At 41.9% G+C, this 26,859-nt stretch overlaps 2 protein-coding genes across 2 annotated transcripts; one reads left to right on the top strand and one right to left on the bottom strand.

The window, feature by feature from the left end:
* The first annotated feature begins 64 nt into the window (after positions 1–64).
* Positions 65–3,306, top strand: dnajc15 (DnaJ (Hsp40) homolog, subfamily C, member 15). The gene is made up of 6 exons (XM_063498568.1): positions 65–190; positions 1,665–1,716; positions 1,856–1,929; positions 2,428–2,504; positions 2,604–2,674; positions 2,812–3,306. The coding sequence occupies exons 1-6, from the start codon at positions 86–88 to the stop codon at positions 2,880–2,882; spliced, it is 450 nt and encodes a 149-aa protein (XP_063354638.1). The 5' UTR covers positions 65–85; the 3' UTR covers positions 2,883–3,306.
* Positions 3,307–4,035: 729 nt separating this feature from the next.
* sestd1 (SEC14 and spectrin domains 1) lies at positions 4,036–26,348 on the bottom strand. Its single transcript, XM_063499088.1, has 19 exons — positions 26,065–26,348; positions 24,393–24,462; positions 24,142–24,250; positions 23,403–23,493; positions 23,180–23,293; positions 18,210–18,323; positions 18,003–18,097; positions 17,809–17,864; positions 15,644–15,715; positions 13,908–14,065; positions 11,522–11,644; positions 11,164–11,358; positions 10,888–11,002; positions 10,624–10,789; positions 9,794–9,875; positions 9,577–9,699; positions 7,057–7,248; positions 6,822–6,925; positions 4,036–6,071 (listed from the first exon to the last, which is right to left on the bottom strand). The coding sequence occupies exons 2-19, from the start codon at positions 24,460–24,462 to the stop codon at positions 5,798–5,800; spliced, it is 2,253 nt and encodes a 750-aa protein (XP_063355158.1). The 5' UTR covers positions 26,065–26,348; the 3' UTR covers positions 4,036–5,797.
* Between the last annotated feature and the right edge of the window lie 511 nt (positions 26,349–26,859).

Here is a 26,859-nt window from a genome sequence, read left to right as displayed (position 1 = left end):
CTATGCAACAAAGATGACGACTTTATTGTGAAAGTCACAACCGGATGTGCTCTTAGTCATTTCTGGTTAACAGTTGTGAGGCAACATGGCGAACGCCAGTGGAGTGACCGTGGATGGAGACCTGATGCGATACAATGAGTACTCTCCAAAAACCAGTGTTAGAAGTGACGCGGAGATAGACAGGCAGCTGGTAAGTACCTGTTTTAAATACTTAGGACTTTTGTGTCTGTCAGACTAAATTGAGGTGGTTTGATAGCAGCTGACGCTTCTGTTAAGTAACCTCAATGACCGCTAACGGCACGTCGGTCTATTGCATCAGGTACAGAAGCTAGCGAACTAACCTGAGCAAAGTAAGCTTTAAAGGATGTCTCACAGACACGAGCTTTCAGGGCTAATTGGTGCAATCTTCATTTTCTCTAGGTTAAACAACAGTAGATGAGGAATCGTAACCTGGTTAGCCACAACTAGCTACATGTGGGTGTTTTCTACAGTCATTGGTTACATGTATGACTCCAAGGAACAGTGACGTTTGTATGTCGATGGGTTAACACAGTGCAGGCCATGTGTGACAAGAGCCCTTGCAGAGCTTCTTTTACATGTCATTAATATTTATTGTGAGGTTTAAAAAATACAGTGCAAAATATACTGAGGTTTAAACAGGTCAGATTTGCCTGAAACAAATCTAGGGGAAAGACACGCTTTAAAAAAATGCACGTTTTCAGGTCCCATTTATTTAATTACGGAGGTAGGGCTGTTTTAGACGTATCTCTGGCATCGAGAAACAGTAAACTATCAGTAGTAGAAAACTACCACTACTTCAATTTTCTATATTAAATATCTGGTACTATGAACACGGAGAAGCTCAAGTTACATTACTGGGATGATTTCTAAAAATCTTATTGGGAAAATAAGAGCGATCACCATGATGAATAATGGATATATGATGAAGAGAAATTTGTGCCTTAAAAAAAGTTCATTTGGATTTGGTACATGGTGTCATACTTGGTATTACAGGGAAGCTGGAAGAAAAGGTATTTTTTCTTATTTATTTGTTTTCTTATTTATTTTGATAATGAGGATTTAATATCTGTGAAACCATTTAGTTTCACATTCATTTGGACTGTTTGGGGGGGGGGGAACAAAAACACGTGCCTTGGATATGAGAAGTTGTAACCAACAATCGGCAACACGCCTCCAAGTCTGTTTTTAGATATCGGAGGTCCAAATAGTTTGGGCTTGAAGCATCTGGCATTCTGGCATAATTACTTACCTTGAGGTCTGTATTCGTAGTGCTATAGTACCGGACATTCACCCTAAAAAATTGAAGTGCCTAGCTGAAGTAGTTTTCTAGATAATAGAAGTTTAAATTGGCCATTCAAAAATGATGCAAGAAAAGCATAATTTTTGGCCTATTTTTCTCTGTAGAAACATGACGAAAAGCCAGAGTCAGCTTTGAAGCTATGGATCATGGGAGGGGATAGAGAGAACTCCAAAGGAAAAGGTGTCTGTTTTAAAGCAAAGGTTGCTTTAAAACACTGTAAACATGATCAGCAGACACAAGTCAATGAAGTTTAACTTTAAATAGTGAGGTTACTCAAGTAGCTGTGTCGAATGACCTGTCTGACCCAGTGTGCTAACAGCTGGATGTTTTGTTTTGATGACAGGGGCGGACATTAATTGCAGTTGGTCTTGGTGTGGCTGCAGCAGGGTTTGCAGGTAATAATGGTTTGATTTAAAACCAGATGCACTAACTGGGCAGATTTCTAAAAAATTTTGAATTTCTCTAGTTTGAAAGCTTTCTTCTTTTTTTTTTCTGGTTTAAAATTCTTGTGCATATCTTGTATTTAATCTACAGGCCGGTATGCATTCCACCTTTGGAAGCCTCTTGGCCAAGTCTTCTCTGAAACTGTGAAGAAGATGCCTACGTCAGTAAGTAAATGATGAACATCCTGCACATCCACTGTAATGCTTATATCTACTCCAGGTGAATAATTGCTACACACTGTGCCACGTTAACATGTCGATCTCAGATATTACAGGCAGGTGGATTCAGGAAATACTGGTCTTGAGTCTTTTTCACCTGTCATTACCCAAACCATGTAAATAATAAAGGGAACTATTTTTAGGTTTCATGGACTTTTATGCATTTTTTTTTTGCCTGTGTGTGCACTTGTGGTATGGATTCTGTGTGCTGTTTTTTTATAAATGTTCAGCATTTGTCACCCTGAATGTTTCATTTAAAAAGTATGTTTGAAATATATTCCTCCTCAAGACTATTAACCTTTTTAAAGAAAGCCAGAGGGTGCTGTTGCTTTAGCCTGTCTTTAGAGCAATGATCTAAAAAAATAAAAATAAAATAAAATCTGTTCTATCATAAAGTTATTTGGCATACATACCCAAAGGTCTAATACTGTGGTGTCTCCTCAGACTTTTTCATCATACTACAAAGGAGGTTTTGAGCAGAAGATGTCCAAACGAGAGGCCAGCCTCATTCTGGGCATCAGGTAATGCATCTTCTTGGTTTAAATAATCTTGGTCTTCTAAAATGTGGCATATTTTTATCATTTATAATTAATCACATGGATGTATTATGTTACATCCAGCCCAGCCAGCACTAAAGCCAAGTTACGAGAGGCCCATCGGAGGATTATGGTCTTGAACCATCCGGATAAAGGTAAACCTAAACCAGATTGATCTGTTATCTGTGATATTAATTCAAGAGCTAAAGTTGCCTCTAACCAAATCCTGTCTGTTAGACTGCAGGTAGAGCCGGTTTATTGAGTTGCACCAAAATTGTTTTTGTGTTTGCAGGTGGTTCCCCGTATCTCGCTGCCAAGATCAACGAAGCTAAAGACCTTTTGGACAAAGAGACTCGCCGATGATGCACACTGTCAATGAGCACTAAAGACTTTCATCCCCCCTCAGCTTCAAAGTACTGCTCGAATGAGCATGAATACCGTACAGTTGAAACCGCTAAAGTTCAAGAGGATCGTTAAAAGCATTCTTTGTTAGGCTGCCAGAGTAACTTGTGTTTAACTGAATTTGTCACCCCTGTGATTATAAGGTTAATACATCCTTAAAACCACCTGCTGTTATTTTACACGTAGAAGTAATGTGTTGTATTTAAATGAAGGGGTTTGAAAGGATATATACACCACCTAGTGGCAGCTGGCTGAAAATGGAACAGTAATTGTGCTGAGTTCATTATTGGCTGTGTAAATATAATGAATAATGATCTATTTAATCAGCAAGAGAATAAACTGTTTTCATATTTCGATGTTTTAATGTGAAAGTTAAAAAATAAACTTAATTTGCAAATATTCACATGATCTATTTTTAGATATCAGTGCACTTCTTGAAATGTATTCAATTTAAAGTTTCAGAGCTATGTTGCAGCTCTTCTATTAGAAATGTTGAACAATAAGCTGCCTTTGGCAACTCAAACCTTAAACTAACCATACATTTTGTAATTTACCTGCTGTTTCTTCCCCTGTAGCCATACATTTACCCATTAATCTGTTTTATGCTTTGCTCTGTTTGATACAAAAATTGTCATCATGAAAGCGACAAAAAAATCCATGAAGTTCAAAAGCTTTGTTTAGAGAAGGATGCTGTATTGATGTCATGGTACATGTGAATAGACAGAAGGAACAAAGCATATAGCAATTACACTTACAGCAGCAATTATTGGTCAAACACCAACCAGTTACTGAGAGGTTTGCTTGAAAAATGTCAGGGAAAAAAAAGAAAAAAGAATCCGTCCTTTTGGGATGTTGCTACGTTGGCAAATGACAACCAGACACGGCTCTGAGTAAACAGCACATGGTCTGATTTCCACTATGATAGGAAGTTTAACGTTTCAAGTCCTTGACAGACGTAAGAATCATGAACACAATGTTACAACAGTGATGGATGACATGTCCCACAGACCACATCAACGGGAAATAGTTAAAGTCCAACTGAAATGAAAAAGAAATTGCTCTCCTTTATGCACATTTATTTGTTCGAATGTGTAACTACAGATATGAAGGCCCGAAACCCCTCCTCCACAAGAGTTTAAAAAGAATACAAAAACAATATTTTGACGAAATGTTTTTAAAAGAAAAAAAAAAAAAACGGGGCAGTGTTCTAAGAGCCAAAACCCTAAATATATATCTGGATATAGCATGTCAGTCCATGATCAATATAAAACTGTATTAAATGAATAATCTGACATTTACATTTTGATATACTTTATTACATCACACTAACCGCTGTAGTCACACACACTGCTCGACCCCAGCTATGATCAGAGTGATCCATCTCCTTATCCTGGATCATGACTCACGTACAGGATAATGGGATCACTTTGAAAAAGAAACTACACCCACTCATTTGTACAAAGCAGTGTGAGAACTGCTGACTCAGCCACACTAAAGCAAGCCACGTCAAACAGTCTCTGCCTTCACTGTTGAGTTAAAACTCATTAGCAGAAAATTAATGGTAGCTGCTCATCCAGAAACTGAAAAAAGGTATGCACATTCATGATCTTTAAAACAGTACCTGATGGTGTGTCTTGATGAAAAAAATGGCCTCCTAGAAGCTGAACCATAGACACCGTTTCCTATTCCCATGTTACTCTGTTTAAACTACAGATGCAAAGTTTGCTGGTTACTTAAGTCAGTCCTTTAGTACATGTTTACCTTTACTAAGTTATTTGTAGGAACACAGCTCTGCCATCTACTAAGTGGCTCATGTAACATAAAATGAAGCATCTGAAAAGCTCGGATATGCTAATGCTAACTTCTGTCTGTGAAGCCCTGCTCTTGCAGGTCAAAGTTGTTTTTTTTCCCTGTGTCCAAGAAAATAAAGTTGGACTTTTGCTTTTATGTTTTTTTATGTTAAAGCAGAAAGAACTTCATCCAAATAAGAGCCTAAAAGCCATTTTCACTTAGCATAATTTATCTGAGCCGAGTATTAGTTAACGCAGTTTACTACTCTATCTGATGCCACTTTCTCTGAACCCTTGGTAGCAGAAGGCAGGTGTCCTTATTCTATATATGATGTACTGTTTAAGGTGTAACAGGCTGCATTCCTGCATTATTCATTATTATAAGAGTTTTTATTGCTGGAAAAAAGGAATGATGCGTGTAGCACGCCGCTAACATGACGCTAGGAATAAGGTGAATAATGTCGAGAAAATTTTAAACTTCAGGTAGACTTTAAAACAAATTCCAACGAGTACAAACATTTTACTTTACACCGAATGAAATTTGTTCCTGATGCCTTTTTGAACTTTAAACATTTCCTTGAGTTCCAGAAAGCTGGACAGAAGCTTTTTTTTCCCAGCCTGTTTGTACTAAAGTATCAGGACTGTTGATGCAGGAATGAGACCAACAGGAAGCTGGGGTAAGCACCATAGAAGCTCTGTCTACTGTAGGGATTGAGGAGGAGGAGGAAGCAGTTAGATACAAGCTGGGACTATTCTCACCTGAAATGGATTATTTTACAGTTGATTATCATCAAAGGAGTAGACATTCCAGTAAACAATTCCAGTATTTTACATTTGTTATGCCTGATCTTCCAGAACCAGATGGAGGAAAGGTGTCCAACATGTTTATCCTCTTGCAGGAAGTGTTAAGCAGTGATGCTGATGGTGCAGTGTAGTCTTAATGTAGGGAAAGCCGCTGCAGTAAGAGAAGCAGCCGACAGAAGGCGATCCTGCCCTAGGCGAGAACATGAGAGGTCTGTAGAAATCAGCAGCCCTTCGCTGACAGGCTTCATTAAGGCTGCTCGGTTTTACATCGTCAGCGATCCATTAGCAATCCTGTGTAGCCCTCTCCAAATCTTCTTCTCGCTGCCCTGCATCCTCCTCCTCTTCATCTTGGTCTTCTTTCTCACTAAGTTCCTCGCCGATTACATCTAGTCTTGCATCTTGCCCATTCAACACCTCTTCCTCCCCCTCATCCCCATCATTGTGCAGCCTCGCCTCCTGCAGTTGCAGCCGCCGCTCTTCCACCAACAGGAGGCGCTCTCTGACACCCTCTGCTGCTGCCGCCGTGTCACTGGGACTCCCAAAGAACTGCTCGCTCCTGAAATCACAAGAACCCCAATTATGAATTGGCTTTACGGTATTACCGACAGAGACTAGAAATAGAGAGCATCCCATATCGGCTTCTCTTCAATGGCTCCCAGTTAAATTCAGAATCAAATTTACAATCCTTCCCCTTGCACACACGGTCTTGATCTCATCTTAAAAACTTTACAGTACCATATCACCACAACAGAGGACTTCACTCTCAGACTGCAGGCTCACTTGTGGTTCTTAAGATATCTAAAAGTAGAACGGGAGGCAGAGCCTTCAGTTTTCACACCCACACCCCTCTCCTGTGAAACCAGCTCTCAGTTAAGAGGGAGTTTGTCCTTCCCACTGTTGCCAAGTGCTTGCTCAAAGGGTGTCGTTTGATTGTTGGGGGTTTTCTCTGTATTATTTTAAAGTCTTTACCTTACAATATAAAGGGCCTTCAGGTGACTGCAGTTGTGATTTTGTCCTATATAAATAAAACAGAATTTAACTGAAAACTGAACTCATCAGGTTTGATAATGCAGTCATGTTTCAGAGTATCTTGCTGTGACATGACACCTGTAAGCCATGAGGTAGTTTATTACATTTCTGTGTTTATAATTGGCTCTTTATGTTAGGTTTATACCAGTAATTACTGGTAACAAAAGCAAAGTGAATTCATGTGGCTCTAGATAGCCAAATAAGTGTTTGCATGATTTAGGATAGCATTAAACATATAAAGTCATAATTCAGATAAGTCAAATGAATGTGTACGTACCCATCAGGGAAGATCACAGGCATGGTCAGTCTGTCCAGCAGAGTTTTGCCCAAAGAGTCGACTTCATCTAAAGACTCTGCCTCCACACGTTCCTGCTGTAACACCTGGACAATAATAAACATACAATTTAGACTTTAAATAACCGTGTGGCTTATTTTTAGTCAATACTGGCATGCTGACGCGTCCAGACTTGACACTGATGTAACATCTGACAGTTTAAAAGTGTTTTTCTCACCCTCTCAGCAGCAGTGTGGAAGTTGAGAGCCAGCTCCAGTCTCTGCTGTCGCTCCTCGGCGCTAACGCTGAACTGTTTCCAGACTCTGTTGAGGCGAGGCAGAGTGTCTCCAGACGAGCGCGTCGTACAGCGCAGTGACTGGCAGAGGACGACGGTGGCCTGCAGCAGCTGGCGGCCATAATCGTAGGTGCTCTGAAGGAACAAGAAGACAGAAACATATTCAGTTCAATAACATCTAATATTAATATTTAAATATCATAAACTGTTAGACTGACTGCACTTCATTTTGTGCAGACATTCAGAGAGAAACAGCACCTGGATGATGAAACCCGAACGACATTTGTGATCCTTTGGCATCATTAGCGTCACAGTCTTGGTTCTGAGTAGCCAGCCTTAAACTAGCAAAGGGATTTCCATGAAACTGGTTTGGACACTCTTCCAGCAAGATGAAACTAATTTAGTATGGCTTCTTTGCAAAATGTTTCAATTTTCAGCTATTTGGAGAGTTTGAGTGCCTATTAAGGTCATACTAAAGCATCTCATCTTGAATTGAAGTCCAGACTTGACTAGAGCACTCCAAAAGAATCATTTTGTTTTCGTGTTTTGAGCCATTCAGAGGTGGACTTGCTGTTGTGTTTCAGATAATGTTCCTTCTACATAATCCAAGTGTGCTTGAGCTTGTCCTGAAGCAACAAAGCAACCACAGACCATCAAACTACTACCATCAGGTTTGACTGTTGGTATGTTTGTTTTATTAAATGCTGTATTTGTTCCACTCCAGATGTAAAAGGACTCAAACCTTACAAAAAGTTAAACTTTTGTCAGTCTACAGAGCATGTTCTCAAAAGTTTGGGGATCATTAAGATATTTTTTGACGAGTTCTTTTTGTTCAGCCTTCAGTCTCTCTCATTGTTAAATCATGAACTCTGCCCTTAACTGAGGCAAGTGAGGCCTCCAGTTCTTTAGATATGTTGTTCTGTGTTCTTGTGTGAGCTCCTGGATGAGTGGTCGCTGCACGCTTGGAGTAATTTTGCTCAACCGGCCATTCATGAAAGGTTTGCGACTGTTTCAAGTTGACACTATTTGTGGATAATGGCTCTCACTGTGGTTCACTGGAGTACCAAAAGACTAAAAATGACTTTGTAACCTTTTCCAAACTGTTTATTTAGATCGTGGCTTGATGTGTTGCCTTGATGAGTCTTGATTCAGCAGCTCTGGCAGTAATCAGGGTCGTCTCTGTCTAATATTTAAATTTGTTTGATGATTTCCAACATTTAAGTGTGAAAAATACACAAAACACTAAGACATGAGGAATAAGGCAAAAACGTTATGAGCACTGTCAAGCTGATGTTTAGGTACATCAGCTGGATTTTTTACGTTAGCTCAGACCTTCCCAAAGTGTGGGGCCCGCCCCCTAGGGGGGCGTATGAAAAGGGGGGGGGGGGGGGGACCCAAAAACGCTTGGACACTGCTAGCACGGGGCGCCCACACAAACGCAAAGCAGGAGATGAAGCATCGCTGAATATGTTTCCAAACCAACTTCATTCTAAGCCAAAGACTAGAAAATATGATGAAGCATATCTTCCCTTTGGTTTCACCTGCACAAGTGCCAAGGTAGGTCTCCCCTGCAGAATTGGTTTTACCTTCGTCGGGAGCGCTGGGCTCTTCAAATCACTGACAAACAGTATCCCGCATTCTTGATTTTTAGTTCATGAACACTTGTTGTAATGACTAACTACTCCTGACATTTTGGAGATGTTAGCTCTTTATACAGTAAAGTTACAGTGGGATACAAATAATATCAGGCTGATCCTGCCACGATTTGTTCCCCCGGTTCAAATCCCGGACAAACAGTATCCCACAGTTGTTTATGTTTTTGAACCCATTTTGCACAGACAGGCATTTTTTGAAAAATGTATTGATAGCAATGTTGAATATTATTACACAGGAAAAAAGCAACGACACGTAAAATAATCACACCGTGACGCCTCTGCCTTTCTAAATGGAGGGACAGTAACTGCGTGTGTATATGTAAGCGTGTAAAACCTGCAGACAGTCAGATTAACAGTATTGTCTCTATCTGCCATTCTGCAATTCATCTCATGTAAACAATAACGTGGCGCACAGCGTGACGTGAAAAAAGGCACATACCTTTGACGTTGCGTGACGAACTCTGTATTCCTCGTCCACACGTAAACGCAAAAAAGGAGGTTTTTTTTAAAAAAATCTCAGTTTTCGGTGATTCGAAACGCCGTTTACGTGTGGCCGAAACAGCTGCGTTTTCAAAAATACCCGTGTAGGACATAGCATAAAAGAGTTTGTAGTTTACTTTCTTACTACCTGTAATTTATTGCAGAGTACTTGTATTTGCTTAATTGTTTACTAAATGTTTGAGGTGTGAAATAAACCGCAATGGAGCAAAATATAGGGGGGGACATTTTTCTTGTAAAACAAAGGGGGGCCTAGCAAAAAAAGTTTGGGAACCACAGCGTTAGCTAAAGATCAAGTGAAGCGTCTCACCTGAGCGACATCCACAAACTTCCTGTGTTTGTCCAGCATGGTCCTGGTCTCCTGAGAGTTGTCTCCCAGCCTGACGTGAGTCTTCAACAAGGCGTCCAACAACTCACCGAGCCACTCCACTGCCTAACCAGATGCATGCACAAATGAATCATAACATAAACACATGAAATCCACATATGCGTGTGTGTTTTGTTGCGTTTTGTGTTGCATTCCTCACCTGCAAAGCATCTTCTTCACATTTAAACAGCTGGACCATCTGTAGCATCTTCAGCCTCCTTACGTCCACCATGTCCTCACATCTGCAACACACACAGTTAAATATGCCTTTAAGTCTGGAAAACAAGCAACAGAACAGATTTTCACACCACATGCTCTTCCTGACACAACACCACAGGGAACTGTGTCTAATCTCCTGGGGGGGTTTGCTTGTTAGCTAATTGTGTAAACCGCTGGCACTACCACAAACAAACCACATACCTCAGAATCTGAACCATTAATGGAGCGGCAATACAAAGTTTGTCCTGAAGGTGGAGCCAGAGGACAGGGAAGAGAAAAGTTTAATATTTCAACAGAAAGTTTCTCATTAGAACAGCTCCCTTTTTTGTGGGTGTAAACGAGAAAACCCAGAATGTAGATGAAGCCCAAAACTGGAAAGTTCACTGTGTAAAGCATTTGATATTTCTGGAATTTATTTAAAACATGATATTAGCCTTGTTAAAATATAAATAAAAGGACAGCAGTATTTGTTTTAAATATCCACATGCATTTTGCACAGAAGCAAGCAACTCTTTTTGTTCTTCCTTAGCCGTTAAGCTTTATTCACTCATTTTTTGAGGATTATCGCATGAGTGAGCTCTGAGGGAACCACAATCAGGATCGGGGACTTCAGAAATCGGCTTTGGTTTTTATCCTGTTAGGAGTGGGAACAGGCAGTTTTTGACTCTAGCTTTAAGTGGGGAGTTAAATACAGCTTCACTTCTTGGCAAAAAAGCCGCCCCAAAAAACCCTCACTCACCCCTCCCTGTAGCAAAACAAGACAAAAGTAACCTCTGCTTGCGAAGCTGCATGTCCTCCATCACAGACTGGATGTGTTGAACGCCGTCCTGCTGTTCTGTGGTTGGACTCTCCGTTTCCTCCAGAGGCCAGGACGGCTGGCTGCACATCTGCTCCAGCAACAACGCCCCCTTCTGTCGCAGCGAGGCAAGACCTGCCTCTGCATTGGAGGAGATGGTTAATGTGACGGAGCAGCTTCATGAAAACCATTAATTATCCTGACGGAAAACAAGGAGATTGATTGTTCTGGGTACAAACCAACAGTCTGCAGCTTCTCCTCCAGCAGTTTGAGGTTTTGTTGAATAGATGCTCCATCAGCTGGAGCCACATCAGCGCAGAGCATGCCCAGCAGACCGTCCAACTGCTGAGACAACTGCAGAGACAAACAACAAACCTGGATCAGTCTGAAGAAGTCATTAGCATTTTCACAGGTCTACCCATCCTGGATAACGGCTAGACACAATATTATAGGTTAGATTTCTGCTGCTGATCGAGCTAGGCTAATAGCCTAGCAAGGCTAAGACTGTGCTTTACCTCCTGCGTGGTGCTGTGAAAGCCCTGTGCTGCCTGCAGGACGTTCTGTCGGCTCTCCAGCTGAGCCGCCTGGCGGTAGCAGACGTCGCTCAGCTGCTGCTGCAGCGCCTTCAGCTCGGCCACTTCCTCCTCCTCTCCGGTGCTGAGCAAGGCAGCAATCTGCTGGTTCAACTCCACATAAACAGCAAACCACTCCTGTACACATAGCGAGAGACAGAATTAGCTCACGCCTCACAGTCCTCAAACATCAAAAGCGAGTTTCTGTGATCTTTTAACAGGGAAACTAAAAACAGCAGCCGACTCATCAGATTGTTCAAATCACATGATTCTGATCACGATGATGTGTGTGTTTCATTACACTGTGCTGGCTCTCGATCTCCTCGTGTTTCTGTTGCAGAGCCTGAGCTGATCGCATCGAGTCCCCGATCATTTGCTGAGTCTTCAGCAGCTCTGAACCCGGACCCTGCAGCCAGGTGACCACCTGGGAGAAAGAAACACAAAATACATGATCTCCTACAGAGTCAGGAGGACAATCTACTCTGGGTACCTTCGCAAGCCGGCAAACTTGAAAAATGGTGACCATAAAAATGTAAGAAAACATGTACATTTGGTTGACATCTCACACAGAGCCAGTACACTGAAACTGAAGCATCTGTGCTGAATTTGGCTATTTTTATTACCATTTTCTTTCATGCTTCCAGTTAAAAAGCAATGATTCTGTCAGCAACTTCAATGTGAGGTCGATAATGCATGAAGGAGAATTTGAAAGAACTTAAGGGAAACCACAGCGAAGCCCAGTGCTCAAAGAATCTGACTACATTAACTACACTGCTTAATAAAGTGATGTTAATAAAATAATAAATAAAAAGAAAGTCTTTCCTCTTATGGGCCACTACATTAGACACACTGAATACAAATTACCAGCCAATAACATGGAAGCAACTCCATGTGTTTAGGCATGTAAATGTGATCAAGACGACCTGCTGAAGTTCAAGGTGAGCATCAGAATGAGAACTTTGAAGACTTTGAGCATATCTTGGTTGTTGATGCCAGACAGGTTGGTCTGAGCATTTCAGAAACTGCTGATCTGCTGGGATTTCCCCCCACAAAACCATCTCTGGGGTTTACAGAGAATGGCCCAAAAAAGAAAAAAAACATCCAGTCAGCAGCAGTTCTCTGGGTGAAAATAGGCTACAGTAACTCAAATAACCTCTTGCTATAATCAAGGTATGCAGAAGAGCATCTCTGAACGTAATAAAACATTGAAGCAGATGGGTTATAGCAGCAGAAGACCACACTGGGTACCACTCCTGTCAGCCAAAGGCAGAGGCTGAGGCTACAGTTCACAGATGCTCACAAAATCAGAAAGAGAAGACAGGAAAAGCTTTGCCTGGTCTTCTGTCACATTCAGATGATAGGGTCAGAATTTGGCATAAACAACAAGAAAGCAGGAATTCATCCTGCATTGTATTAAAAATTCCGGCTGTTGCTGATGGCTTAATGGTGTAATGGATATCTTTTCTTGCCACACTTTAGGCCCATTACATCAAACAGAGTATCGTTTAAATGCCACAGCCTAACTGTATTGCTGCTGACTATATCCATCTCTTTCCTGCTTCCAGAACGATAGCCAACTATGTAACAAAGCTCAAATCATCTCAAACTGGTTTCGTGAACATGGCAATGAGTTTACTGTACTCAAACGGCCTAGGTACTAGAGCCACTCAAGCATCTGGCTTGCATGCACTTCTGGATCATTTCACTCTCCAACAGGAGCCTCGGTGCATCTCAGAGCAGCAGAGTGACCAGCAGGATCTTTGAACCTACTGCTGTCAGACATGATATCAGTATACATCATCACATGTGATTTTATTAGATACAAGCTTGAGAATTAAATTAGAATGATCAGTGTAAAGTAAACCAATGTGTAAGCAATTAGGATTTCTCCTTGTCAACATCAAAGAGTGGAGCCACACTTGTTCTTTTTCCCCCCTTCTTCACCATGCAAACCTATGTTTCCTTTAAAAAGGACCGCCTCTGTCTGGTAAATGCTCACTTCTCACAAACTCTAAACCCAGTCTGCCTGTTCATGTAGTGAGTTTTAAATACAAGGACCAGGATGCCAACACCTGTGACACACATCAAGAAAGTGGGCTTCATGTGCAGAACTGGTGATGGGTCTGAAATGTGTAAGGTTTCCCTGGAAAACAGTATTTGCATGATCATCATTTTACTCAATAATCTAAAAACTATGCGAGTAAAGTTACAGCTATCAGTATGAAGGCTGTCTGTGTGCTTGTATTTCTACAGCACAGTAACCGCTTATCCAGATGTGTGTTTGTGTGTGTGTCAAGATCATAACTTAATTGTATTTATCAGGTCAGTGATGCCTTGAAGAGCTTACGCACACACATGAACAGTTTGATCAAGATCTAGGCCAACCTTCCACAACTACCTCAAATCCTCAGAGCTAGTGACCGACATTTTTCAGTTACTATGGCAACCCTAGGCTCATCTCCAAGACACTGGTGTTAACCATCAGACCCTGCAGCTGAAAGAACTCCACAAACAAGAGAGTTTACTTCATCTCGCCCTCAAGTGCTGCTGAGCAGTGAGCAGCTCACTGACACCAAGGGTCAAAAATAAAAGTTGCTAAAAAGACTAAAAAGGATGAAACGCAGCAGTGTTTACACATGAAACTGAAATATATTGAGATGGACACTCGATGCATGTGTGCGCGTTACCTGCATGACTTTGGCGTGGATCTCATCTAGCTGGGTGCGTTTGTTTCGCTGCCTGCAGAGCTCCTGGTATCTGGTGTACTGCTCTCTGAGGGAGTCCAGCAGCTTCATCACCTGAGGCTGAGCCAGCAGCTCCTCTTCCATTGGACACCAGGCTGGACCTGAAGTTCAGAGAGAGGTCAGGAAGAAGGTCTGTGGGATTTTAGCATTTCGCATCTCTTATCTACTCTTACAAAATGTGCTGGCAATGGTTCCTCATCAGGAAACTGAAATATCAGCTCTCTCGTGTAGGATACCCCGGCACTATAAAATGAACTGTTCAAATAAAACTTTATCACTGTCTCTCTAAACTTTAATGATTAATTCACAATCTGAAAACTGAGCTAAGGTGGATGGAGGAAATAAACTAAACTGATCATCTGCAAGTGTGAGCACCTCTCTAAAGAAGTAGTTTGGGACGTTTGCTGCACTGGAACATTCAGTTGTTTTTAATACAATGTCTCAAACTTCCCAGGAATAGATGTCCCAGCAAATTCACTCTAAAGTCAGACCATGTAATATATTGAGGGAAAGAAAAAACCCTCAAAAGTGGCATCTCATAAGTTCATGACAGTGCAATTAGAAAAGACTTTACAAGTATGGTTTGTGTTGAAGGGTTGGAGAAAGCCTCAAAAAAGCATGGAAGCACGACTTAGGTTTGAAAAGCTGCATCTGAACAAACCACAACACTTCTGGAACAATGTTCTTTGGACAAACAAACGACACCACACTGGAGATGTTTGGCTGTAACGCGCAGCACCACATTTGGTGAAAATCAAACTCCTCTTACCAACTTTCAAACACAGTGATGGAGGAGTGATGATTTGGGCTGGTTTTGCAGCCACAGGACCTGGGCAGCTTGCAGTCACTGAATTGTTCATGAACCCCTCTGCATACCAAATTATTCTAGTCAAATGTGGATTATGCAGCAGGACAATGATCCCAAGCACAGGAGCAAATCTACAACAGAATGACTGAAAAAGAAAAGAGTCCAGAGCTCATCCTGATTGAAAAGCTGGGATCTTAAAAGATCATCAACAAATGCTCCAAATCCAAAAAACTGAAGCAATGGTGTAAAAAAAAAAAACAAAAAACAAAAACACAATGGGCTAGAATTTAGAAGGGTTCCATCTAAATTTACTTTCATTTCCATGGTTATACTTTTACCAACATGTCTGTAATTTAAAAAAAAAGAAAACCTCCATGTTTCAAATCACAGTTCTCGTTCACTGGGCCTGTTATTTTTCACAGGTTGCAAACAATGGCTAGCAACTTTTCTGGCTCTCTCCCAGTGTAAGGTTTAGTCTCATCAGGTCTGACGATGCTATATTGCATTTACCTCACAGCACTTTGTTTAAAAAAATTTGTGATGATTCTACATGTGCAGCTTCTTGAAGACATACCACAGTAGAAGCAGATCAGTATGAACTGAATTAGTGGATGCTGAGGCCTCAGCTGTGATGTTCAGTAGTTCTTAAACAATGCTACACAGAACTCCGGTAGCCAACACAGCATCCACTTACACTGCATCAGACTGTACTGTACACAGTGCATAGTACTCTCCAGGAAATGAATGGCTGCATTCATGCGCCAAACTCCAGAGAAAACAAAGGACACCTCTTAATTAATCTATGCATCACCCTTCTGTCTGAGCTGAGCCAGCACAGCGACATCTGGGTGACTGACAGCTGCTTGCTCACCTCCCTGTCCTCCTCCTCCTCCCTCTGAGCCGTTAAAACGTCGTTGCTGCAGCTCCGACAGCAACTCGTGACCTTCAGACAGACAGAGAGACAGACAGAGAGAGAGAGAGAGAGAGAGAGAGAGAGAGAGAGGCGGGTTGAGATTTAAAAAGGTGATATAAAAGCATCAGAAGCAATAATCAGTCAATGCTTGTGTAAATGCTGCTAAATTATGAAAGGAGCGGCTGGAGGGAGGAGGCTGGTACTACAAACAAAGACTCCTTTCACCTCAGCCCAAGACACACACACACACACACACAATCATAGGCCACTCTGTACAGTCAACACATCCATCCTTCCTATGTTTTCAGTGTGTTCTTTAGATTTTGATGGCAGCAAACTTGCAATGGAAAAAACATATTTAAAAAAAACATTCCTTGTAAATGCAATGATGAAAAGAAAACAAAAACCACACAGCTTGCTTTGTTTAAAGGTACAGTGAGTAAAATCTCACCAGTAAATCTCAATAGATCGCAGATTGCAGTCAACTGAGTCCTGTTTTCTTTCCGCTCCCAATTCAAATGCATAATCCGAGCTACAGTAGCCACTGTAGGACAAACAACTCTGCCTGCCATTCATCTGTAGTAAGTGTAGGCTGTCAGTTTGCTGTTTATCCCAGCTATCGATATGTGTCCACATCCCTTTACTCTGGAGGAGGCCGTAAAACTTTGTGAAAGGAGTCCGATATGAGTTGATGAATTAGTGAAGATCGCTTCTGTTTGATGACAGCGATACTGAGGTGATTTGTTGAGGATGTCCTCAACTTTTTTGTCAGCAAGCGCTGCCTTTTTTGCTGCTGATAGCCTGTGTTAGCTGCTGTTAGCCCGCATTAGTGAATCTGTCTTTAAAATGGATTTAAATAATGTGGCCGATCTCTAGCCAGCTCCAGCCACTGTTTTCAAGAGAGGCAAGATGTAGCTTCTACAAACTAGCACAAGCTCATATGTTTTGGGGTTTTTAATGAATTCATTCTAAGTTTATGACAGTGCAACAGTTTGTTAGAAGACATAATGACACACTACTCCGTGTATATTTATGAGTACAAAATTATTTCTTTTTGCATTAAATAACCTGAAAAAACTAGTGTCTTTACCGTTTGAAAAATGGTTGTGTGTGTTCTTCCAGTTTTGTGCCCATGGCTCAGGACTGCAGAAGCCAAGTGTGTTGTGCTGACTGGCTAATCATTAATACCTCCGCTGTACTTACTGAACTGCGAAACCACCACTTTCTAGAATCTAAGAACTCAATCAAGTGGATAGAGAGTCTCGAGTGGGAGTGGAACGCCCACCTGCCTTATCAATCAGCACTTTTCATTCAACATTACCAGTTAAAATACAGATTTTAATCAGCAAATAACCTTAAAAACAGCCCCACTAGAGCACCCAGCGTGGCTGACATCTTTGAAATCTTTAAGAAATATCTGTGCTTATTTGTTTTATTTCCACAGTGTGCAGCACCCACACACACCCAAGCACACTGTAGCAAAGATTATGCAAAATGCCTCGACCTCCGAAATGATCATTCTGCTGCGGTGGTCTATAAAAGCAAAATTACTTTAAATTGTGTCACTGCCCAAAAACTTGCAGACAGACTGTTTGTGCTCTTGGCAAGCTGTAGTTGTCACGTCTTTGTAAAGCACTCCAGTCAACATTTGATGTATTTAAACATGCTCTATTAATTTTTCCTGTGTTAGAATTGTATGTTTCTGCGGCAAGAAGAGCAGAATGATTGTTCAGTCAACCATCATGTCTGTGCTTCATTATCAAGATATTCTCTATCCTCCTGCCGCCTGCTTGACCTGAAAGCTTGATACAGTTTATCGTCGTGCTTTAGGAGATATCGTAGACATCACTGTGTGCTTTGTGAAGAAGTAGGTTGGACCTCAATGGGGAAAAGAAGAGGAATGCACTACATTATTTTTCCATTCACAAATGTCCACTACCTGATTTTCATTTAAAGATCATTTAAAGAGGCTTAAAAAAAAACTTGAATGCCTCCTCACGCTGGGTGTTGTTACTATCGAGAGTTGCGTGTATTTTACCTGCTAGTCCAGCAGTACAACTGCAATCAGATTTACATAATCTTAGTTGCTGAAAGAGGATAAAGTAAAGAAAACGTATATTTACCAGTCTGAAGGACAGTCTCAGGATCAAACGATGGCAAGAGGGCACAGTCGGCAGATCTGCAGAGGACAGACAAGACACACGGCTCTGGACTTCACCCGTCTGTCCTCAGTTTGGTTTAAACTGTAGACGTGTGTGTGTGTGTGTGTGTGTGTGTGTGTGTGTGTGTGTGTGTGTGTGTGTGTGTGTATACATACTTGTCCTTGTCCACTGAGCTGCTTTTATCAGCATCATTGATGATCGACAGCTCGTCCAGCAGTGACGTAGACTCCTTCGTGAACTTTTCAAAAACCTACAACAAAGCCAAACACTCAGTTCTGGTGCCAGGTTACCATCGCAACAAATATTTTAAGTTACAGAAATACCTTGAAAGCATAAAAAAAAAAAAAAAAAAAAATAGATACCAGTCTCTTGTTGAGCCAGTCGCTGTGGTCATAGTCCAGACTTCCTCCGAAATCATCCGTCAGTTGACACGGTTCAATGTAACGAGTCAGCTTATTGGCTGAAACCAGGATCACCTGACAGGAAGCAGAGATGCCAACATGCAACACATGAGTATATCTGTAGGGAGAAACACACTAAACACACTGTGTGCAATTTTGAGGAATGTCATGTAGGTTTCAATATAGAAGTAACACAGAGGTCAACCTGAACTATAGAAACTAATACTAAACTACAGAATACTTCAGAAATTCTAAGTCATCCAGACAGACAGTCTATTTTACTCAATATTACTTTCAGATTTACAGTTTGTGTGACGTTTTAAAAGAAATGCTTTATTAATGTTTTGGAAATCATACCTTTTGTTAGAAGCATTTACTAATTAGTGGCTTCATCACATATATGTAACAGCAGGCATCAAACTAAAGGCCCAAGGGCCCAAATCTGGCCTCCAGTGAATATAAATCTGGCCGTACTAGTTGCAGCTGTGATCTGCACATCGATATGCAACCCGCACGCACCACAAAACTAAATAGAGGCACACTCAACTGTACCTGCAAGCTAACACAAAAAGGCACAAAAAATAAAAAAGGAAGAAGAAAAAGGAACGTTGAGGGCAGACTATTTCAAGACGGTTGTTAGGCAGTACTTCATCCATTTACCACGAGACACTCTTATATGTCTTGAATTTTGAAACCACACAACCAGCAGGGAAACTGAGCTACAGACTTGGAAGAGAGTCTTCAGAAAGACACAGGCACACACAACGACTTTCTTTCTATCAGCCGAATCTCAAAGTTTCATTAATGTGGTAAGACACCAAGGCAACTTGTTGATTATCTATTGATTTGTTGAGGCTTTTATGTGGATCAATTTGTGTAAATGTGTAACGTAAGGCTACATGGGACATGAATGAGCATCCACCCAGGATATTTTATTTGGATTGAAGTAGGGCATGTCAATAAACCGTATACATTCAAGTCCATAATTTGTTGGACAAATACAATTTTTTTTGCCACCACAGAGGATTTTCAATCAAACAATCAACGTGTCACTGAAGTGCAGAATATCAGCTTGAATTCAACTAATTAAAGGATTGCATTAACTCCGTGGAATTACAGGTTTTAATACATAGAATGCCAATTAGTCCTCCGGCATGAACCTGAAACTGGAAGAAAACAAAACAAAACACAAAAAAAAACACCTGCACAGTCCTGAACCGATGAATGATGTGTTTATTGATGATGTGACTGTTGATAGGAGAAGCAGGATGAATTGTGAAGTGTACAGGGCTAAAGTCTCTGCTCAGATTCAGACAAATACTGCAAAACTGATCGGACTGTGCTTCACTGTGTAAATCGATAATGACCCAAAGCATACTGCAAAAACAAACCAAGAGTGTCTCGATGAAAAGAAATCAAGAATTTTTTAGCGGCCAAGTCAGTCACCTGATTTCAGCCCAGCAGAGCGTGGATTTCAGTTATTAAATACAAAACTGAACACAGAAAGACTCACAAACATGCAGTGACTGAATGCGTCTGCAGCAAAGGCCGAGCAGAGCAGCTCTAGGGAGGAAACACAGCATATGGTGATGTCCATGGATTCTACGCGTCAGTCACTGACTGCTACGGATTCTTAATCCAATAAACAATCCTTACATTTAAAATCATGTTAGTCTGTCTAATTTGAGGCTCTGATATCAGTGATTGGTGGATTAAGCACAGTTTCTTAAATCTCTTTCACATGCCAGGGAGCCAGTCTGTGTGTTCATGTCTCAGGAGCCCTCCTGTGAGACGTAGGTGTCTGAGGAAGAGCATACATAACTAGTCCTTGTTTTCAGAGGACATTTAGAAGCCACTGCACTGAGCACCAATTGCTTAGATCCATCAACCAAGCGGACTGCTTTGAACACAATAAACTTCTCTGTTGGCTTTCTAAATCTGCAGATGAAGCTTTCAGCATTCCTGAAATGTAGTTTTTAAAAGAGAACAAACAATGAAGTGCCTTTTGTTTTGTTTTGTTAAATTGCTGCTTTGTAAGTAAACCTGCAAAGACAGCTGGCGTCCAGTCGAACTTCCAGTTGTCACTGCAACAGATGCCGGCAGACGAACTGGACTCAACTAGCGTGTGTCTGCATGTTTATTTAAATGTGAGGTCAGATGTTTGAGCAGCTGTACAACACACACCCTGCTGTGTCACCCTCAAAGACACTCCATAGTTCAGATGAGTAACATTTCAGCACCGTCACTGGAATCTCTAACAGCTGTGTGTGCGTGTGCGCAGAGGGGCGTGCACAGCAGAGATGTGGCCACCAGTGACAACGCAGCATGTGTGAAATTCAGCAACTTGTAGCGACTACAGGGGAAAAAAATAACCGCTGGGTATGCCAGTGCATACTTAAAACAGGTACATACTTAAAACTTATCTAAACTTTGAAGCAACTGTTAATACATTTAGAAAAGAAAAAAAAATAACTGATTGAGATATGACAGTGTAACAAATATATTAGAGGTTTAGCTATGCAACCGCAAGACCACCAGCAATCAGCCACAAGCTCAGTGATGATGGTCTGTGTATGGGCGGTAATACTCCAGTACATTGAATGAGACAGATGTAATTTATGAGACCACCAGCTCTCTTTCTTCTGACCATATCATTTTAAATATTTAGCAGTTCCTGTTGCTCATGAGCTGACTTCTGAAATGTCCACGTGTCCTTAAACGCACCACCAGGGAGATTTCTTGCCCTGAGAACAAAACCAAAAAAGCTCAAACTTCGCTACTAAAATAAAGTCACCTTAACATTGACTGTGACGGATTATCTCCATTTAATAACTATCAAGTCGATACAGATCAACCAACTTGCTCCGGTTACCATGGTAACAATCGTGGAGCCAACGTGGCTGTGGAAATCTGGGTCACAATGACTACTGATCTCTGTCGGTAAAACCATCTGTTGTAATAGAGGAGGAGGCAGACACACAAACACACTCACACTCCATTGATCCTGTCTCAGGTTTCCAGCAGCACTCAGGACAGTTAACGACGCTCAAGGTTATTATAACTGGCGTACTTGCTCTGTGCGTGATATCGGGTGACAACAAAGATCAGAAGGGTACGTGTGTACGTGTGTGTGTGTTTTAAACCAAAAATCAAGAAGAAAAGAAAATGTGAATGAAAAAACTCGTTTGGTTCATTCCAAGGTCGGAGAAAAACTGGGACATTCAAACTGGTCCAAGTCGACGTAAAAGCAGCCATTTCATCGACGAGTAGGACACAAAGTTGCATCAACGACCTTTTGGTGACTGAGAAGAAATCAATTCAACTTTATTTACATAACGCCAAATCACAACAACAGTCACCACACAGTGCTTTATACTGTAATATAAAGACATAACAGACAGAAAACACGAACAATCACACGATCCCCTTTGAGCAAGCACCTGGTGATAGTGGGAAGGAAAAACTCCCTTTTAACAGGAAGAAACCTCCAGCAGAACCACACTCAGCAAGATGCAGCCACCTGCTGTGACTGGTTGGGGGTGAGGGGAAGAAGACAAGACAAAAGACACACTGTGGAAGGGAGAGCCAGAGATTAATACTAAGTAATGATTAAATACAAAGTGTTGTATAAACACAGAAAGTGAAGACAGTGCATCATGGGAAGCTCCCAGCAGTCTAAGCCTCCTGCAGAGTTACTAAGAGAGGATTCAGGGCCACATGATCCTTTAATCGAAAAGAAGTGTTTTAAACCTAATCTTAAAGTAAAAGAGTGGGTGTCTGTCTCCCAAATCCAAACTGGGAGCTGGTTCCACAGAAGAGGGGCCTGAAACCTCAAGGCTCTGCCTCCCATTCTACTTTCAAGTATCCTAAAAACCAAAGATTTTCCAGGATGAATAGTAAAACTGATTATTTCGCATAAACCGGCTCAAAAGTAACCAGTGCACAAGTGACTGAGTTAAGAGTCAGCACAAAACAAAGTGAAAATAAAATAAATACAATATTAGAACCACTTCTCACAGCCGCAGTAACAGGAGTCTGGAGCCACGCAGCTGTGTGGGGCTATACTTAGGGCAGAGCGTTGCACTGCGAGAGACGCCAAAAAAAGCACAAGCAGCCTGCTGATAATGACCAGTACTAACAAGGTTAAGTTTTACAGGGATCCCACTACCACCTCTAAAGTTTAGCATAAGCACAAAGTGAAGCCGATGCTGATGTGAGCACAGTTTGTAAGTTATTGCCCTGATGCCGATGTGTGGCCGTGGATTTCTGTCATAAAATGATGAGCATGATGAAACATGATTGCAAGCAGATGTTCTTTCCCTACAAGCAGGTATCCCGACACGCAAACTTAACAACTGCATGTGTAAAACTAAGCAAACAAAGCAGCCACCATATGCTGTTAGGCCCTCTTAAGTGCTAGGAGAAGTACTACCTGCTCTTGTGAGCAGCTGCTTGTGAATTTAAAAGTCTACATGTGGAAATCAACCTGATTTTTGACAGGCTGGAGATGGAAACTAAGAGTTTACACCACGTGTGACAGAAATCTAAAGCCAGAGCTTTGGATTAGATGTCACCATTTCTCAAAAGCAAAGCATGTATAATACTGCAAAAATAGAACAGTGTTAGTCTCTGTTTCTTCTTAAGGATATATGGAATATCTGCAGTGTTCACATGGAAAGTTGGAGCAGTGATGAAGGGAACCAAACCCCACTCTAATAATCTGAGGTTTACAAGAAATGCTTCTCACACGCCGACCATTTGTTTAAAATGGCCCCAGATGGGGAAAATCCCAGCTTCACGTGAGGCAAAATATGACTTTTTTTCATTTGAGGTACAAATCTTCAACATCCACAAACCCACTGCTCCGGAGAGAGCGTGTTTTAAGTGTAAAGTTAGCTGCAAGCTGAAGCAGAAGCAGCTGAGAGACTCACCTCAAAGCCCAGACGGTCTTTCTCCTTCCAGAAGCAGAAGTGTGTCACCTTCTTATCCCAGAATTCATCTGGCTTCACCACGCAGACCAGCGACACTTCAGGTGGGATCACATTCTGAAACAGCATCAACGCCATCATTAGCCCGCTGCTTTTTAAAGAACACCCATAGCAGCCAATGCATTAATGCAGCTTAAGCCTGCGGGGACTCTAAATGTGTTTCTACCTGCAACATGAGCACCACAGTCTTCACGGTGTTCCACTGAGACTTCCGTCCATCCACGATAACAGTGAAACCCCGAGCCTTACACTTCTCACTGGCACAGACAAAGAGAGGGAGTGTGTTACCAACAGCGCACACACACCCCATCATTTACATACACAGTTTCCTGTTTGAGCATCATTTGGGTGGCCAGCTCACCAAGCTGCTGCTACCGAGGCTACTTTATGTTTTCTTCACCAGTACAAATAGTAACAAAAATAAAGCCTGAGACTATTTTTTTTTATTTGTGTTATATGCTATTCACACATTCTCAGCAATGGGTATATTTCTGCTCCTCTTTCAAGTCCATCTATATACCAGTTTGTCAGCTATAAACAACCTACAGGAGCTTAAACAGCTCATCCAGCGTGTTTTGGAAGAAACAAAGCGTGAGCTGAAGAGGCCAGATATGGAAAATGGGACTGAATCACCTGTCGAGCTGCCAAGAATTACAGCTGTCAGATCGTGCTGGGGACACTCAAAAAGGACGAGCTGAAAAATAGTAACACTTAATAAACTAGAATCATCCTTTAAGCTGGATTTCTACGCTCGAGCCACGGGGTTCAGATCCAGCAGCTCCTCTCTGACAAGCCAAAACCCAAACATGTCTAAAAGCATTAAAAGTGAAATCCAACGGTCTCCGGGTGACACAACTGCTCTGGGACACACACCAGACTGTCCTCAGTCGTGTCTCTGTGTGTACCTTGGGATGCTAAGCAGGTAGTCCAGCGTGGCGCTAAGCTCCTCCATGCTGGTCTGATCTGAACTGAGAGGGATGTTCAGGATCAGACCACTGCGCCGGTCTTTGCCCCCTAAAGAGTGACAGGCAGACGGGTGGGAGAGGGGAGGAATCAGATTACAGCTCAAACAGCAGTGCTAACTGGAATGACCCTAGGATTGAGGAAACAGGTGTCGATATTTAATTTAATTTTATTTTAAATCCAAGTGTTTTACCTGACAAGAAGGCCAGTTTCTTCTTGAGAATGGGGAGGATGGTGGTCGCTTCCATTGTGACAGCAGACATCTGTAAACACACATGCAGACGGTTTTTCCTCCTTAAGTCTAAGGTATCCTTTCTAAAGCTAAAAGCAGTGTGAGTTAGTGGAAAAGAGGCCCACAGTTACACGTGATAGTCAATAAACTCCAACACTAGACCACAGTTTTCAAACCTGCACGATCAGATGTTGGCCCACAGGCTCACACTTTAATCCACAGCTCTCTGACGTGCTTGACCAGAATGTGAATGCACAGTAACTACACAGAAATCCCACAGCTAACGAGTTTACAGCGTCCTTGCAAGTCAGTGCAGGAGCACAACAGCCATAGGTGATAAAAAACAGCTCCGGGGGTCGCTGCTAAAAAGCTGCGTCCAGCTCCGAAGTGTCAGAGCAACATCAGCGAAGCAGCACTGTGATTTTCGTGTGCGGATTTTCTCTCAGCTGGCGCTTCTCCCGGCCGATTCAGATTCTTGGCTCCGGCCTCGGCCTGCGATTTACTGCCCGCCTCATCGGCATGTCAGCACGGTTCAAGCAGTCAGCCAGTAAATCAGTCAGTTTGCATTTCTGTCAGCTTATCGGCCGACTTAACATCTGTGGTGATTTTTTTTTTTAACCCCCACCCTTTCTACAGTTGTTGCATTGTTTCTCACACTCTCCTATGTGCTGTGCTCCTTTAAAGAACCAGTCTGAGCTTTTCAGTTAATTACAGCAGTGCTGGAGGACTTAATGTAGGCTCTACAGAAAAATGTCAAACTATTTCTTTTTTATTCCATCTCAGCGTTTTTGTAGATTTAGCTCCTTACCATCCAAGCTGCTTTCTGTTGCTTGTAATTTGAGACACAGCAATCACCCCCATGCAAGCCATAACACAGGCTTGCAACTCCTTTAATTTTAGTGTAGTGTTCGGATTTATTCAGTTACACAGACATGCTGAGTGCAATCATGCAATTCACATAGTGACCTTGACGTGATGTGGCACACAGACACTCAGCACTTTATCGAGCTTCTAACTTGGAGTTATATTAAAGCTTTGTGTTTGCAGTATTCTTATTTTTGGCCTTACAGTGAGTCATGTCGATCTGGTGTCTGGAGAGCTGTGGGGTCCTTACTTTATTACATCTGATCACACAGTTCTGATGACTAGTTGAAGATTTTGTAAAACAAAATTCTTTCAGTCATGACATATTTTATCATTTTAACCTCTTTCTTAAAAAGTATAAACTTATGCTCCACTATCTTCTGTTACTGTTTCTGTTCTACTCCTCTGCTAAACTTTGCGTCACATTTATGATTTGGCACAAAGGTGTTCATTGTGCTATTTGCAGCAGATGTAGTATTAGTTAGATTAAATGATTTGGTCCCTGCAGCACCAGTCTGTGTCCACCTCCTCCTCCTGGTGCTGCTGCTGCTGATGGGGCTTCACCTTCGTCCTCCTGCGGCTTATCCGGCCCAGCTCGGTGTGTCTCGGCTTGGTTCGGCTCGGCCCACAGACACAATGACCTACATTCACAGCTGCAGACTGCGGCTGCTGCAGCCGTAACCTCCCCTTCACCGCAAACCTCGACCCGCCCAGCCTCGGCAGCTCCGGGATCCACAACAGCAGCTATCGATCCCGCACGTTTTCTTACCTTTTCAGTCAAATCTGCGGCATTTTTCCCTGTCCCGATTTTTTTCCTCCTCCTAGTCCCCCCTCCTCTTCTGCTCTGTCGCTTCTTCTCCTCTGCAGTTTTTCCCTTCTTCCTCTCTCTTCCCTCCTCCTCCTCTTCTGTGTCCTCCCGGGCGGATTTATCAGCAGATAGTGAATCTGTTCTCCATGAAAAACACCGAGGAGCTCAGCGGGCAGACAGTATGCTTTCAACAACGCTGCAGTCCTGCTCCAAACACACACTCACAAGGCAGGCGTTGGAGCTGGCTGTTGTGCGCAGCCTCAGTGTAGCCAAATCGAAGAACGCGACTTCCGGTGAAAACGACTTTCCAAATAAATGCCTGGAGGAACAATTTCTCACCACATTATAGAGGAGCCAATGTTTAGTTATGCATTACTTATCAGCATTTATTTACAACCACGATTTGCACACTTTTGCCCTCTTGTTTTTTGTTTTTTTTTCGTTTTGTTTTTTTCAGAAACATTGGAAATATGTTGTGTGTGTGTGTGTGTGTGTGTGTGTGTGTGTGTGTGTGTGTGTGTGTGTGTGTGTGTGTGTATAAAGTTTTATTTTCCCCATTCCCTCAGTATTCATTTTACATCAGGGCACACACGTGGCCACTTTGCTAAATAAATAAATATAAATACAAACACAAATATCGTGATACATGATAAATGTGTAAAAGTACAGAAAAAGTTCCGATAGTTCAGTGCAAAGAATACCATGTCATGTAATTATAAAATATCAACTTTTTCTTAATTGACAGAAAAAATCCTT

Source organism: Pelmatolapia mariae, linkage group LG16_19 (assembly GCF_036321145.2).
Source record: "Pelmatolapia mariae isolate MD_Pm_ZW linkage group LG16_19, Pm_UMD_F_2, whole genome shotgun sequence".
NCBI classification, from domain to species: domain Eukaryota; kingdom Metazoa; phylum Chordata; class Actinopteri; order Cichliformes; family Cichlidae; genus Pelmatolapia; species Pelmatolapia mariae.
Note: the sequence above shows the minus strand (reverse complement) of the source record. Positions and strands in the feature narration are given on the sequence as shown.

Bases quoted from the DNA above. Each gene is read 5' to 3' on its own strand.
- dnajc15 (XM_063498568.1), top strand. From the start codon at position 86: ATGGCGAACGCCAGTGGAGTGACCGTGGATGGAGACCTGATGCGATAC. The intron at 191-1,664 runs GTAAGTACCTGT...TTTTGATGACAG, and splicing joins CGGAGATAGACAGGCAGCTG to GGGCGGACATTAATTGCAGT. The intron at 2,675-2,811 runs GTAAACCTAAAC...TTGTGTTTGCAG, and splicing joins CTTGAACCATCCGGATAAAG to GTGGTTCCCCGTATCTCGCT.
- sestd1 (XM_063499088.1), bottom strand. From the start codon at position 24,462: ATGTCTGCTGTCACAATGGAAGCGACCACCATCCTCCCCATTCTCAAG. The intron at 17,865-18,002 runs GTATGTATACAC...TGTCCTCTGCAG, and splicing joins AGCTCAGTGGACAAGGACAA to ATCTGCCGACTGTGCCCTCT. The intron at 10,790-10,887 runs GTTTGTACCCAG...CCTCCAATGCAG, and splicing joins GGAGAAGCTGCAGACTGTTG to AGGCAGGTCTTGCCTCGCTG.